The sequence below is a fragment of the Ovis canadensis genome, chromosome X (assembly GCF_042477335.2).
Source record: "Ovis canadensis isolate MfBH-ARS-UI-01 breed Bighorn chromosome X, ARS-UI_OviCan_v2, whole genome shotgun sequence".
Taxonomy (NCBI): domain Eukaryota; kingdom Metazoa; phylum Chordata; class Mammalia; order Artiodactyla; family Bovidae; genus Ovis; species Ovis canadensis.
In genome coordinates, this window is record NC_091727.1 from 135078315 (window position 1) to 135092695 (window position 14381).

Sequence of the window (14381 nt, forward strand, 5' to 3'; positions counted from 1 at the left end):
AAGTGGCATGTGCAGGATGAAAAAAATACTGCTTAAAAGAGTACATGCTGGGATAGAACTGCCAATAGGACACGATTCCTGGGAAACAAATGTTCTTGGTTTTATAGGCTATCTTAAATAAACAGAAATATTTAAGAATCCAAGCAAAGCTAATACTTATGCACTGAAGATGTTTGGTCTGAGATACAAGGGTTTCTTACCACAGGCAGACGCAGTATAAACTGGTTCTCAAGCTCGTGAGGAGGTTCATCCTGGCTTCCACTCATCTCTTTATTTTCGACTTCTTGAAAACAGAAATAAAACCAACAGAAAGTTACTAAAAATTCCTCTTGCTCCCTCTACCGACCACTCCTGGTCACATCACGTCACGTCAGTCGCCAGTCATGTCGGACTCTGTGCGACCCCATGGACAGCAGCCCACCAGGCTCCCCCATCCCTGGGATTCTCCAGGCCAGAACACTGGAGTGGGTTGCCATTTCCTTCTCCAATGCAGGAAAGTGAAAAGTGAAAGTGAAGTCGCTCAGTTGTGTCCGACTCTTAGGGACCCCATGGACTGCAGCCTACCAGGCTCCTCCGTCCATGGGATTTGCCAGGCAAGAGTACTGGAGTGGTAGTACTGATTAAATTATACGATATCTTACTAATAACCCTCACTGGAATGATGTGTATACAGCTTGGAAACACCTTATTTGATATATCTTGATTATTTCTAAAAGCCAACTTGCAAGCATGTGAGCTAAGTTGCTTCAGTCATGTCCAAAGATTTGCAGCCCTATGAGCCATAGTCTGCCAGGCTCCTCTGTCCATGAGATTCTCCAGGCAAGAATACTGGAGTGGGTTTCTATGCCTTCCTCCAGGGGATCTTCCCCACCCAGGGATCGAACCTGTATGTCTTATGTCTCCTGCATTGTCAGGCAGGTTCTTTAACCACTAGCACCACCTGGGAAGCTACACACACACACACACACACACACACACACACACACACACAATGACATGGGCTTCCCTCCTGGCTCAAGTGGTAAAGTATCCACCTGGCAATGCAGCAACCGCAGGAGATGTGGGTTCAATTTCTGGGTCAGGAAGATCCCCTGGAGGAGGAAATAGCAAGCCACTCCAGCATTCTTGCCTAGAAAATCCCATGGACAGAGGAGCCATGGACAGAGGAGCCTGGCATGGGGTCACAAACAGTCAGACACGACTGAGCACACACTCATGCATGCATGCACACACACACACACACACACACACGGGCTTCCCTGGTGGTTCAGCTGGTAAAGAATCTGCCTGCAATGTGGGAGACCTGGGTTCGATCCCTGGGTTGGGAAGATCCCCTGGAGAAGGGAAAGGCTACCCACTCCAGTATTCTGGCCTGGAGAATTCCATGGATTGTATAGTCCATGGGGTTGCAAAGAGTCGGACATGACTGAGCAACTTTCACTTCACTTCATACACACATATAAAATACACCTTCTGTAAAATGAATAATCTCCAAGTTAATCTTCATTTTTTTCATCTTATTTTAACTTCTATTTGAGATACATCTGTAATAGCTTGCATTTTGGATTTCAGGGTCCACACTACTTCTGAGGAATTTTTTCTCAAAAATGGAAATAAAGCCATGTACATATATGAAATCTGACAAAGTTTTCTTATGTTCTAAGGACACTATGCTATATACCAAGTTATAAAATCTTATACTTTTCAGTTAGACAAAAAGCTCCAGATAATGTACAGTTCCTAATACTCTGTAAACCATTAATTGGGTTCTGAGTTTTCGATTTAAATCTCACTTAAAAGCAATGGAAACTTTAAAAAAACACACATAAGTGAATATAACAAAAAAGAAGCAGACTAACAGATACACAGAACAAATTAGTGGTTACCAGTGGAGAGAGGGAAGGGGAGGGGAAATTTGCAGGTAGCACATTAAGAGGTACAAACTCTTAGGTATAAAATAAGCTACAAGAATACACTGTCCAAAAAATAAATAAATAAAAATTAGTATTGTTTGAGTTAAAAAAAAAAAGAATATACTGTCCAACACCAGGACTGTACCCAATATTTTATAATAATAAACAGAACATAAGTCTTTAAAACTGTCAATCACTATATTGTACACTTGTAACATATAGTACTGCATATCAACTATACTTCAATAAAAGAAGGAATTGGAAAGGAGGGGACAAAGAATATTTAACATTATCAGTTAACATAGCAGAGAAGGCAATGGCACCCCACTCCAGCACTCTTGCCTGGAAAATCCCATGGACGGAGGAGCCTGTAGGCTGCAGTCCATGGGGTCGCTAAGAGTCGGACACGACTGAGCGACTTCACTTTCACTTTTCACTTTCATGCCTTGGAGAAGGAAATGGCAGCCACTCCAGTGTTCTTGCCTGGAGAATCCCAGGGACAGGGGAGCCTGGTGGGCTGCTGTCTCTGGGGTTGCACAGAGTCAGATACGACTGAAGTGACTTGGCAGCGGCAGCAGCAATTAACATAGAGAAAAAGGAAAAAATAAAAACATATACAAGTGAGTCTGAGACCCTTTTATAGGTAAATTATTCACCAGTTATGGTTTCAATCCTTTAGGTTGACTTCAGAAACCTAAAGAGCACAGGAGCACAAGAGAAATCAAGAACTGAAATGAGACATCCAGGATGAGACAGCAAGGGAAGGGAGAGGGAGAGAGAAAGAAAAAGGGAGAAAAGGGACTGATGATTTGTGATAGTCATTTCTCTCTTTTCTCTGCCTCATACAGTTATACAAACACATGCACACATAAATATAAAAACTAAATGTAAAGGTAAGGGGAAAAGTTAATTAAACAAAAAAATCTTGGAACTGGGTACACTGCCTAATATAAAAGCAACAAACATGATAGGGAGCAGAAGCACAGATTCACAGAAGTAGCAGAAGTACAGAAGAACTAGCTGCTAAGCAAGATTTTCTAAGATCAGTAGTAACTTTTAGATTTCTCAGCAGAACCAAGACTAGGGCATTTTGTTCATTTCAGTGCCTTTCTGGCAACTCCTCTCTTATGAAAGAAAATGTAAGAACTTGGAATAATTTCAAAGAAGGTAAACACCCTTAGTTGAAATGAGTTTTAATGATTTTTTTTTTTTTTTTAAGATCTGCTACCTGCAAATTTGGCTTAGACAGTAGAGAATCCGCCTGCAATGCAGAAGACCTGGGTTCAATCCCTGGGTCGGGAAGATCTCCTGGAGAAGGGATGGCTTACCCACTCCAGTAGTCTTGCCTGAAGAATTCCATGGACAGAGGAGCCTGGCGGGCTATAGCCCATCGGGTCTCAAAAAGTCAGATATGACTGAGTGACTAACACACTTTCACTTTATACAATGAAATGGTTGTATCATCTTCAAGAAAGGGCATCCACTTTTTTGCAGCAAGCACTCTTTGATACTGAATTAAATTAACAGGATCGCTCTTCACCATTCTCTCTCTCTCATGCGCGGGTGCGCGCGCGCGCACGCACACACACACACACACACACACACACACACACACACACGTTTCACCAGCTCCACCTCATTTCACCAGAATTAGAATTGGAATTAGAATTATAGCTAGATGGAGAGTGCCTGATCGCGTGCTCCCAGCAGCACAACTCAGCACAAGCCTAAGCTGGTACTTTCTCAAGTTCATTGCCGCTGGCTGCAGTTTGGAGGCAATGACCACTTCATCCTTATCCAAGAGGGGCACTAAGCTCCCAAGGGCAGAGCGCGGCTCCGAGTCTTTGATTTCCCTAGAAAATCTCTCTCGGGTCCAGGGGGCCCTAAGCCTTAGTGTCACCCCCGGCCAGCTTGGAAGGGTAGCACAGCGCGAAGCCCTTTGGTACCCATCATGCGCCCTTCGACCGCCGGACTCACCCACTCCTCCGCTGATTGGCGCTGGGACCGCCTCTCTGCCCAGAGGGTTTCCAGAAGCGAGCGGGCTCCCAGGCTGCGTCCCGCGTTGGCGGGATGCAGCCGACGGGCTGACTGTAGCCACAGGTAGGAGCCTTGCGTGACACCCCTCCCCACCTTGCCACGCCTCCTCCCCCGCCAGCCCAGCGTACTGGAGGGTGGCCTCGAGACGGTGGCCAGCTCGCCGCGTGCCTGGGAAGGGCGGCACGAAGGGTTCTGATGGCCGCGGGGACACAGCCGCTCTGGGGCCTCGCGGAACAAGGCTGCAGAACAAACACCCTTGACCCAGGGACGACCCTGGGAACGGCCGCGGGAGTTTTGCCAGTACACAAATATCTGTACAAGGGCTGGCACAATCGGTTGCCCTCCAAAATCCATTGGGTTGGACGGATTTGTTCCTCGGAGAGGTGACCTCGCCTGGTGACAAATACACCGCCGCACAAACCCATTAAATAACTAGAATCCGAGTCCCAACTACTTTAACGGATTAACTGATCCCTTCTCAACGAGGTCACTATTTTATATCTTTTGCGCAAGAGATAGTAGTAGTCCGTTTATTTTTCTTGCGGTCATCACAGTTCAAACAAACTTCTAATAGTTCGTTTCTGTCAAAGATTCTTAGAGGAAAAAACATCTTACCTTTCTCTTGGGGTAAGTTTTCCATAGAGGCTTGGGCAGGAGCCTGGGTGCCAATGGCGGCGATGGCGGCATCACCGTGAGGGTCATCAGCAGGAGGTTGGATGCCTTGGTCACTAGCAGTTTGGGCTCCATGATCGCCAGAAGTTTCAGCTCCATGGTCAGCAGGAATTTGGGAATCTTGGAGGCTCATTACTCCTGATGTTGGATTAAATTCCGAGAAACTGGGGCGACGTGCCTCGAGCTCTCTGGTCTATACCGTTGAGATTGTAAAATGGCTTCCTGTTGCGTCATAAGATCCAAAAGACGCCAGGATTTCCTAAAATGATGTCAGAGGTATTCCCCTTAAAGACACAGGGGTAATATTAGAAATATTATGGGGTGCCTGTTAGAAGATTATAGCCATGATGTCTCTGTTGCCTTCACTTATCTAAACTTCATGGTAAGAAATAAATATTTTTAGAAAACTAATTGTTATGTCTTCATTTCTTCTGGATACAGAATTTTTTCCTTCAGTGAAGCTAAATTGCCAGAGCTTCAGATCTACACAGAACCGTTTTTGTCCCTTTGAGAATTCAGCCACTGAACTTTAGCGTTATTTGGTGGGGGTACATTGAGGATTGCAATACAAAATGGACCGATGAAACTAGTTTTTTATTTCCTGTAAAAAATTATTGATGGCATTTATTATATCAAAAATAATTATTTAATAATAATTCAAAGGAAAATTCTTCTCCATAACTGAGATAGTTAAGTAATTGTGTGTTTAGAATCCTATGGACAGTGTGAATTATGTAATTAACTTTCCTTTCTATGGCTGCTAGGAAGCTCAGCCCCAGTTTTCATCCACCTCTTAACAACTGTGAACCTTACTGGCTGCTGCTGCTGCTGCTGCTGCTGCTAAGTCGCTTCAGTCGTGTCCGACTCTGTGCAACCCCATAGACGGCAGCCCACCAGGCTCTCTCATCCCTGGGATTCTCCAGGCAAGAACACTGGAGTGGGTTGCCATTTCCTTCTCCAATGCATGAAAGTGAAAAGTGAAAGTGAAGTCTCTCAGTCGTGTCCGACTCTTAGCAACCCCATGGACTGCAGCCTTCCAGGCTCCTCCGTCCATGGGATTTTCCAGGCAAGAGTACTGGAGTGGGGTGCCATCGCCGTTGATAGGTCCCTTGTCTTAAATAAATAATCACATTCTCTCCCAATCCCTAATTATTTCTATCTGGTGTAGTGTCATTCTTTTTCATGGCTGAGTAATATTCCATTGTATATATGTACTACATCTTCTTTATCCATTCCTCTGTGGGTGGACATTTAGGTTGCCTCTAAGTCTTGGGTATTGTAAACAGTGCTGCAATGAACACTGCATTGCATGTATCCTTTTGGATCATGTTTTTCTCTAGATATATGCCCAGGAGTGGGATTGCAAGGTCATATGGTAGCTCTATTTTTAGTTTTTTGTGGCACCTCCATACTGTTCTCCATAGTGGCTGTATCAATTTACATTCCCACCAACAGTGTAGGAGGATTCCCTTCTCTCCATACCCTTTCCAGCATTTATTGTTTGTGGATTTCTTGACAATAGCCATTCTGACCAGTGTGAGGTCATTGCAGTTTTGATTTGCATTTTTCTAAAAACTAGCCATGTTGGACAGGTGCCTGTTGGCCATCTGTATGTCATCTTTGGAGAAATGTCTATTCAGGTCTTCTACCCATTTTTTTAGTGGGTCATTTGTTTTGATGCTGTTGAGCATCATAAGCTGTTTGTAAGTTTTGGAGACTAATCCCTTATTGGTCACATAATTTGCAAATATTTTCTTCCAATCTGTGGGTTGTCTTTTCATTTTCTTCATTGTTTCTTTTGCCATGAAAAAGCTTTTGAGGCCCCAGTCACTGAGCCGCCGCCGAGGACTCAGCAGCCTCCCCCTTGAGCCCCCTCGCTTCCCGACGCTCCGTCCCCCCTGCCCGCCTTCTCCCGCCGCCGCCTTCCGCAGGCCGTTTCCACCGAGGAAAAGGAATCGTATCGTATGTCCGCTATCCAGAACCTCCACTCTTTCGACCCCTTTGCTGATGCAAGTAAGGGTGATGATCTGCTTCCTGCTGGCACTGAGGATTATATCCATATAAGAATTCAACAGAGAAACGGCAGGAAGACCCTTACCACTGTCCAAGGGATCGCTGATGATTATGATAAAAAGAAACTAGTGAAGGCGTTTAAGAAGAAATTTGCCTGCAATGGTACTGTACTTGAGCATCCAGAATATGGAGAAGTGATTCAGCTACAGGGTGACCAGCGCAAGAACATATGCCAGTTCCTGGTAGAGATTGGACTGGCTAAGGACGACCAGCTGAAGGTTCATGGGTTTTAAGTGCTTTTGGCTCACTGAAGCTTAAGTGAGGATTTCCTTGCAATGAGTAGAATTTCCCTTCTGTCCCTTGTCACAAGTTTAAAAACCTCACAGCTTGTATAATGTAACCATTTGGGGTCTGCTTTTAACTTGGACTAGTGTAACTCCTTCATGCAATAAACTGAAAAGAGCCATGCTGTCTAGTCTTGAAGTCCCTCATTTAAACAGAGGTCAAGCAGTGGGCGCCTGGCAGTGTCCAGCCTGAAACAAAGCAATAACAGTGATGTTTCAGCCAAGTCCAGAGCCCCAGGATCACAGATGGCTATGTCTGGCCGGAAGCTCCTCGGCAGTCCCTCTGCAAAGTTCCCTGCCCTGAGAACATGTCACCACCTGAACAGTCCTCGATGAAGTGGAGAGTGGAGGATGGGTGAGGCAGCTGTACTGCTAGAGGGTGCCTTCGGTGGTCAGGGAAGGATCCTGTGATGTCTCCAACGTGACTGGGTGGGCAGGGCTTAGAGCATCCACCCTCCAGTGAGGTGACAGGACATCTGGCTTGCCACCAAGGTCTTCATGACCAGACATGTCCTAGCTTATCGACATCCAAACTAGAATGTGAGGCCAACCTTCTATCAGTTAAACTTTTGACAAGGGAACAAATTTCAAACCAATGTTATCAGTCACGTAGCTGTAGAGCTTGCAACTTAACTAGCAACAGCTGCCCAATGCCTTGTGAAGTAAACTGGTTTTTTGGTTTTTTTCCCCCCTTCAGTTTTAATGTTATGTAATGTATTTAAACCCTTATTTAAATAAAACTTGTTTTCAGAAACAAAAAAAAAAAAAAAGCTTTTGAATTCAAATAGATCTCCTTTGTTTATTTTTGCTTTTATTTCCATTATTCTGGAGATGGATTGAGAAAGGTGTTGCTGTGATTTAAGAGATATTTAAGAGAATATTATGCCTACATTTTCTTCTAGGAGTTTTATAGTGTCCAGTCTCACATTTAAGTTTCTAATTAATTTTGAGCTTATTTTTGTGTATGGAGTTAAAGAATGATCTAATTTCATTTTTTTTTACATGTGTCTGTCCAGTTTTCCCAGCACCATTTGTTGAAGAGATTGTCTTTCCAACATTGTGTAGTCTTGCCTCATTTGTCATAGATTGATTGACCATAGGTGCATGGGCTTATTTCTGGGTTTTTTATCCTGTACCATTGATCTATATTTCTATTTTTGCACCAGTACCATACTGTTTTGATTACTGTAGTTTGTAGTATAGTCTGAAGTCAGGGAGGCTGATTCCTCCAGCTCTGTGTTTCTTTTCCAAGATTGCTTTGGCTATTTGGACTCTTTTGTGTCTCCATATAAGTTTTGAGATTTTTTTGTTGTTGTTGTTCTAGTTCTGTGAAAAATGCCATTTGAGATGGATTGCATTGAATCTGTAGATTGCCTTGGGCAGTATAGTCATTTTGACAATATTGAGTCTTCCAATCCACAAACATGGTATATCTTTCCATATGTTTATGTCTTTCTCAATTTCTTTCATCAGCATATTACAGTTTTGGAATACAGGTTTTTTGTCTCCTTAGGTAGGTTTATTCCTAGGTATTTTATCCTTTTTGATGTGATGGTAAATGGAATTGCTTCTTGACTTTCTTTCTGATCTTTCATTGTTATGTATAGAAATGCAACAGATTTCTGTGTAGTAATTTTATAACCTGCAACTTTACCAAATTCATTGATGAGTTCTAGTAGTTTTCTGGTAGCATCTTTAGGATCTTCTACATATAGTATCATATCATCAGCAAACAGTGATAGTTTAACTACTTTTCCAATTTGGATTCCCTTTACTTCTTTTTCTTCTCTGATTGCTGTAGCTAGGATTTCCAAAACTATGTTGAATAAAAGTGGTGAGAGTGGACATCCTTGTCTTGTTCTTGATCTAAGGGGAATGCTTTCAGCTTTTCACCATTGAGTATAATGCTAGTTGTAGGTTTGTCATATATGGCTTTTACTATGTTGAGGTATGTACACTCTGTGGAGTTGGTTGGTTTTTATTTTTTCCTGTTGGTGAGTTGTAGGCATTCTTTATATATTCTAGAAACTAATCACTTATCATATATATGCTTTGAAAATATTTTCCTCCATTCTGTGGATTACTATTTCATAATCATGATAGAATCCTTTGACACACAATTTTTTTTAGTTTTTATGACATCTAATTTATTTTTTCTTTTGTTCTCTGTACCTTTGGTGTTATATCCAAGAAATTGTTACTGAAACCAATATCATGAAGAGTTCCCCTATGTTTTCTTCTACAAGTTTTATAGTTTTGTGTCTTATATTTAGGTCTTTGATTCATTTTGAACTAATTTTTATATGTGGTGTAAAGTAAAGGTCCAACTTCATCCTTTTGTATGTGGACATCTTATCCAGTTTTCACAAAATCATTTGTCAAAGAGATTGTCCTTTCCCCTATTGAATGGTCTTGGCACTCATGTGGAAAATCAACTGACCATATCAATTAATATACAACAAAGGAGGCAAGAATATACACTGGAGAAAAGATAGTCTTTTCAGTAAGTGCTGCTGGGGAAACTGGACAGCTGCATGTAAAATAATGAAATTAGAACATTCTCTAATACCATACACAAAAATAACTCAAAATGTGTTAAAACCTAAATATCACACTGGATACTATAAAACTCCTAGAGGAAAACATAGGCAGAACACTCTTTGACATAAGTCACAGCTTTATTTTTGTGGATCCATCTCCTAGAAAATGAAAACAAAGATAAACAAATGAGACCTAATTAAACACTTTTGCACAGCAAAGGAAACCATAAACAAAATGAAAAGACAACCTACGGAATAGTAGAAAATATTTGCAAACAATGTGACTGACAAAGGATTATTTTCCAAAATATGAAAACAACTTCCAAGCTCAATATAAAAAATGAGCAGAATACCTAAATATACATTTCTCCAAAGACCATCTCCTAGATGGTCAACAGGCACATGAAAACATGCTCAAAAGCACTAATTATTAGAGAACTGAAAATCACAAATACAATGAGCATGGTACCACCTCATATTGGCCAGAATGGCCATCATCAAAAAGTCTACAAATAATAAATGTTGTTATCATCTGCTAGTTCCATCTGTATTCCCCAAGGACAGAGTTATAAGCAGAAATTCAAGGAATTTAACAGAACGCTTAAAAAACATTCTGAATGTGATTCATTTTCCTTTAGGGAAACCTCAGTTTTCTGAATTTTTCAAAAGAGAATTAAATCTATTAAATATTATCCTGGTTTTTCACTAGCAATAAATGTCAGATTATCTGTTATTGTCAAAAAACAAATAAAAGGAAGCAAAAATAAATAAATAAATAAATGCTGGAGAGGGTGTGGAGAAATGAGAAATCTCTTGCACTGTTGGTGGGAATAAGTGGTGTGGCCACTATGGAGAACAGCATGGAAGTTCTTTTAAAAGCTGAAAGTAAGTGATCATACGGGGCTTTCCAGGTGGCTCAGAGGTAAAGAATCTGCCCACAATGCAGGAGATGTGGGTTTGATTCCTGGGTTGAGAAGATCCCCTGGAGGAGGGCATGGCAACCCACTCTGGTATTCTTTCCTGGAGAATCCCATGGACAGAGGAGCCTGGCGGGCTACAGTCCATGGGGTCAGAAAGAACTGGACACAACTGAAGCAACTGAGCACACACGCATGCACACAGTTACCACATGATCCAGCAACCCCACTCCTGGGAATATATTTGGAAAAGATGAAAACTCTAAATCTGAAAAGATACATGCACCCCAATGTTCATAGCAGCACTATTATTACAGTAACCAAGACATAAATAACAAGCAACATAAATGTCAATATATATGTGATGGACTATTAACTTGGTCATGAAAATGAATGAAATAGTGCCATTTGCAGCAAGATGGATGGACCTAGGATTATCCTACTAGTGAAGTCAGAGAAAGACAAATATCATTATATCACTTAGACGTGGACTCTAAAAAATGATAGAAATATATTTACAAAACAGAAGTAGATTACAGACAAAACAAACTTATGGTTACCAAAAGAGAAAGGGAGGGGAAGAATAAATTAGGCACCTGGGATTAACAGATATACCCTACTATACATAAAATAAACAATAAGAACCTACTATATAGAACAGGGAACTATATTCAATATCTTATAATAACCTATAATGGAGAAGAATCTGAGAAAGAATATATATGTATATATTGTACACTGTTCTCAGTAGCATGGTGAAATCTCAGAATATATATGTTTATACATGTAGCATAATACCCTCAAGGTCCATCCATGTTGTCACAAATGGCAGGATTTCAACCTTTTTGCGACTTGAGTAGTATTCCATTGTATATATATTCAACATCTTCCTTATCCATTCATACACTGATGGACACTTAGGTTGGCTACTGTAAATAATGTTGCAGTGAACACAGGGGTGCATGTACCTTCTCAAATTAGTGTTTCTGTCCCATTCAGAAAATAACCACAAGTGGAATAGCTGGGTCACTTGGTAGTTCTGTTGGTATTTTCTTACATTTTCTGTCTCTTTGTTGAGGTTCTTACTGTGTTTGTCCATTCTTTCCCTGAGTTTGGTAAGCATCTTTATGTCCATTACTTTGAACTCTTTATGAGGTAGACTGCTTATCTCCATTTCATTTAGTGCTTTTTCTGAGATTTTGTCATGTTCTTTTTATTGGAACAATCTCTTTCTTCTTTTGCCCAACTCTCTGCGTTTGTTTCTATGTATTAGTAAATTGGTTACCTCTCGCAACCTTGAATGAATGGCCTTACGTAGATGTGTGTGGCGCCCAGAAGTGCAGTCCTACCTGGTCACCAGAGCCAGGCACTCAAGGGATGTCCCCTCTGTGGGTTTCTTGCATCCTCCTGTTGTGCCAGGGCTATGGTTACACATGAGCCCTTCAAGGGTGGGTTTCTGTTCTCTGTAGTTTTAGAGTTTTCCTGGATTATTACCCATTTGTTTTCAAAGCCAGGACTTTGAGGGTCTTTTCTCTCCTGTGCAGGATCAGAGTTAGAGTGCCTGGTGTGGAGCTCAGATCCCTTACTCCTCAGGAAAAATAAAGAATTTCTGCTCTTTTGCTATTTGTTTTCTATATGTCTTATAGCTTTTTTATCCCTCATTTCCCTTTGTCTTTGGTTGATTTTGTGTAGTGACACACTTAGGTTCCCTTCTCATTTCCTTTTGTGTACATTCTATAGATATTTTCTTAGTGGTTACCATGGGGAAGACATTTAACATCCTAAAGTTATAATAATCTAATTTAAATTTATATCGATTTAACTTAAATGGCATGCAAAAACTACTTCTATATAGCCCTGTCCCCCATCTTTGTTACAAATGAAAAATGCAATAATACTGGCCTATACATTTACCTCTGTAGCTATCTTTGTGTTGCTCATTATTTCTTCATATGGCTTTGAGTTATGCTCTAGTGTTTTTTTTCATTTCAGCCTGAAGGATGAGTTTTAGCATTTCTTGTAGAGCAGGTTTGCTAGTAATAAACTCTCTCAGTTTTTGCTTATCTGGAAATATCTTAATTTCTACCCTTTTTTGAATGATAGTTTGACCACATATAGGATTCTTACTTGACAGTTTTTTTCTTTCAGCACTGTGAATATATGACCTCATTGTCTTCTGGCCTTCATGGCTTCTGAAGAGAAATAGGCTGTTAATCTTATTGAGGCTTTCATACACATTGTGAGTCACTTCTTTCTGTGATATTTTAAACTTCTCTCTTTGGCTTTGTAGTTTGACCATTTGACTATAATGTGTGTCAGTGTGGATCTCATGAATTTACCATGCTTGGAAGTTGTTAGCTTCTTGGTGTATATATAGATTCATGTCTTTCATCAAATTTTGGAGGTTATCAGTCATTTATTACTTCTTTAAATGTTTTTTATTCCCTTTTATTTCTCTTCCTTCCATCCAGGAATCCCATTTTTCATATGTTAGTATGGCTGATAGTGTCTCATCAGTTTCTTGAAACTGAAACTGAAGTCGCTCAGTCGTGTCTGACTCTTTGCGACCCCATAGACTGTAGCCTATCAGGCTTCTCCGTCCATGGGATTTTCCAGGCAAGAGTGCTGGAGTGGGGTGCCATTTCCTTCTCCAGGGGATCTTCCCGACCCAGGAATCAAACCCAGGTCTCCCACATTGCAGGCAGACGCTTTACCGTCTGAGCCACCAGGGAAGCCCTAGGCTCTATTAATTTTTCTTCATTATTTTTCTGCTTTTCAGAGTGGATAATATGGATTAATCTATCTTCATTTCATTTATTCTTCTTCCTCAAATCTTGCTAAAAACTCTCTTCTCTAGTGGAATTTTTATTTGATACTTCAGTTGTACTTTTCAACTCCAGACTTTCTTTTTGATTCCTTTTTATAATTTATATCTCTTTATTGATATTCTCTGCTTTATGTGACTGGAAAAGGCAATGGCACCCCACTGCAGTACTCTTGCCTGGAAAACCCCATGGACAGAGGAACCTGGTAGACTGCAGTCCATGGGGTCCCTAAGAGGAGGACACAACTGAGCGACTTCAGTTTCACTTTTCACTTTCATGCATTGGAGAAGGAAATGGCAACCCACTCCAGTGTTCTTGCCTGGAGAATCCCAGGGACAGCGGAGCCTGGTGGGCTGCCGTCTATGGGGTCGCAGAGAGTCAGACACGACTGAAGCAACTTAGCAGCAGCAGCAGCAGCAGCAGCTTTATGTGACATTGTCCTACTGTTTCCTTTATTTCTTTGTTCTTGGTTTCCTTAAGTTCTTTAGGCATATTTAATACAGTTGATTTAAAGTCTTAAACTCTTTGTCTACTCTTATTCTCAGCTCCTTTAGGGACAGTTTCTATTAATTTCTCTTTTGTTTCCTGTGAATGTGCCATTCTTTCTTCTTTCTTTGCCTGTCTTGTAATTTTTGTTGAGAATTGGATATTTTGAATGTTACAACATGGTAACTTTTGAAATATGATTGATCCCCTTCCTCAGGGTGTATTTATGCTCCGTATTGTGGCTTGTGTTTGTTGAATGATATTTCTAAACTATTTTGTAAAATCTCTACATTAGTTCCCCCATATGCTAAGTTTCATTCTCCATGGTTTCAGTTACCCATAATCAGCCATGATCTGAAAATATTAAATGGAAAATTCCAGAAATAAACAATTCATGGGTTTTAAATTACACACTGTTCTGAGTTCAGTTCAGTTCAGTCACTCAGTCATGTCCGACTCTTTGCGACCCCATGAACCACAGCATGCCAGGCCTCTCTGTCCATTACCAACTCCTGGAGTCTACCCAAATTCATGTCCATCAAGTCAGTTATGCCATCCAGCCATCTCATCCTCTGTCGTCCCCTTCTCCTGCCCTCAATCTTTCCCAGCATCAGGGACTTTTCCAATGAGTCAC

General features: G+C 41.1%; 1 protein-coding gene and 1 pseudogene across 2 annotated transcripts in view; one reads left to right on the forward strand and one right to left on the reverse strand.

Annotated features, from left to right (window-relative positions):
* TAF7L (TATA-box binding protein associated factor 7 like) overlaps positions 1 to 14381 on the reverse strand; it is a 34714-nt gene that overhangs the window by 14487 nt on the left and 5846 nt on the right. The window contains exons 2-3 of one of the 2 annotated variants that reach the window (XM_070291023.1): positions 4566 to 4906; positions 201 to 283 (exon numbers count right to left, since the gene is read on the reverse strand). In XM_070291023.1, the coding sequence (XP_070147124.1) occupies positions 201 to 283; positions 4566 to 4755 (273 nt within the window). In that variant the 5' untranslated portion in view covers positions 4756 to 4906. Of the gene's footprint in view, positions 1 to 200; positions 284 to 3890; positions 4156 to 4565; positions 4907 to 14381 lie in introns of those variants that run through there. The other variant, XM_070291024.1, reaches the window with a different exon arrangement.
* On the forward strand, positions 6448 to 7110 carry LOC138930575 (eukaryotic translation initiation factor 1 pseudogene; annotated as a pseudogene).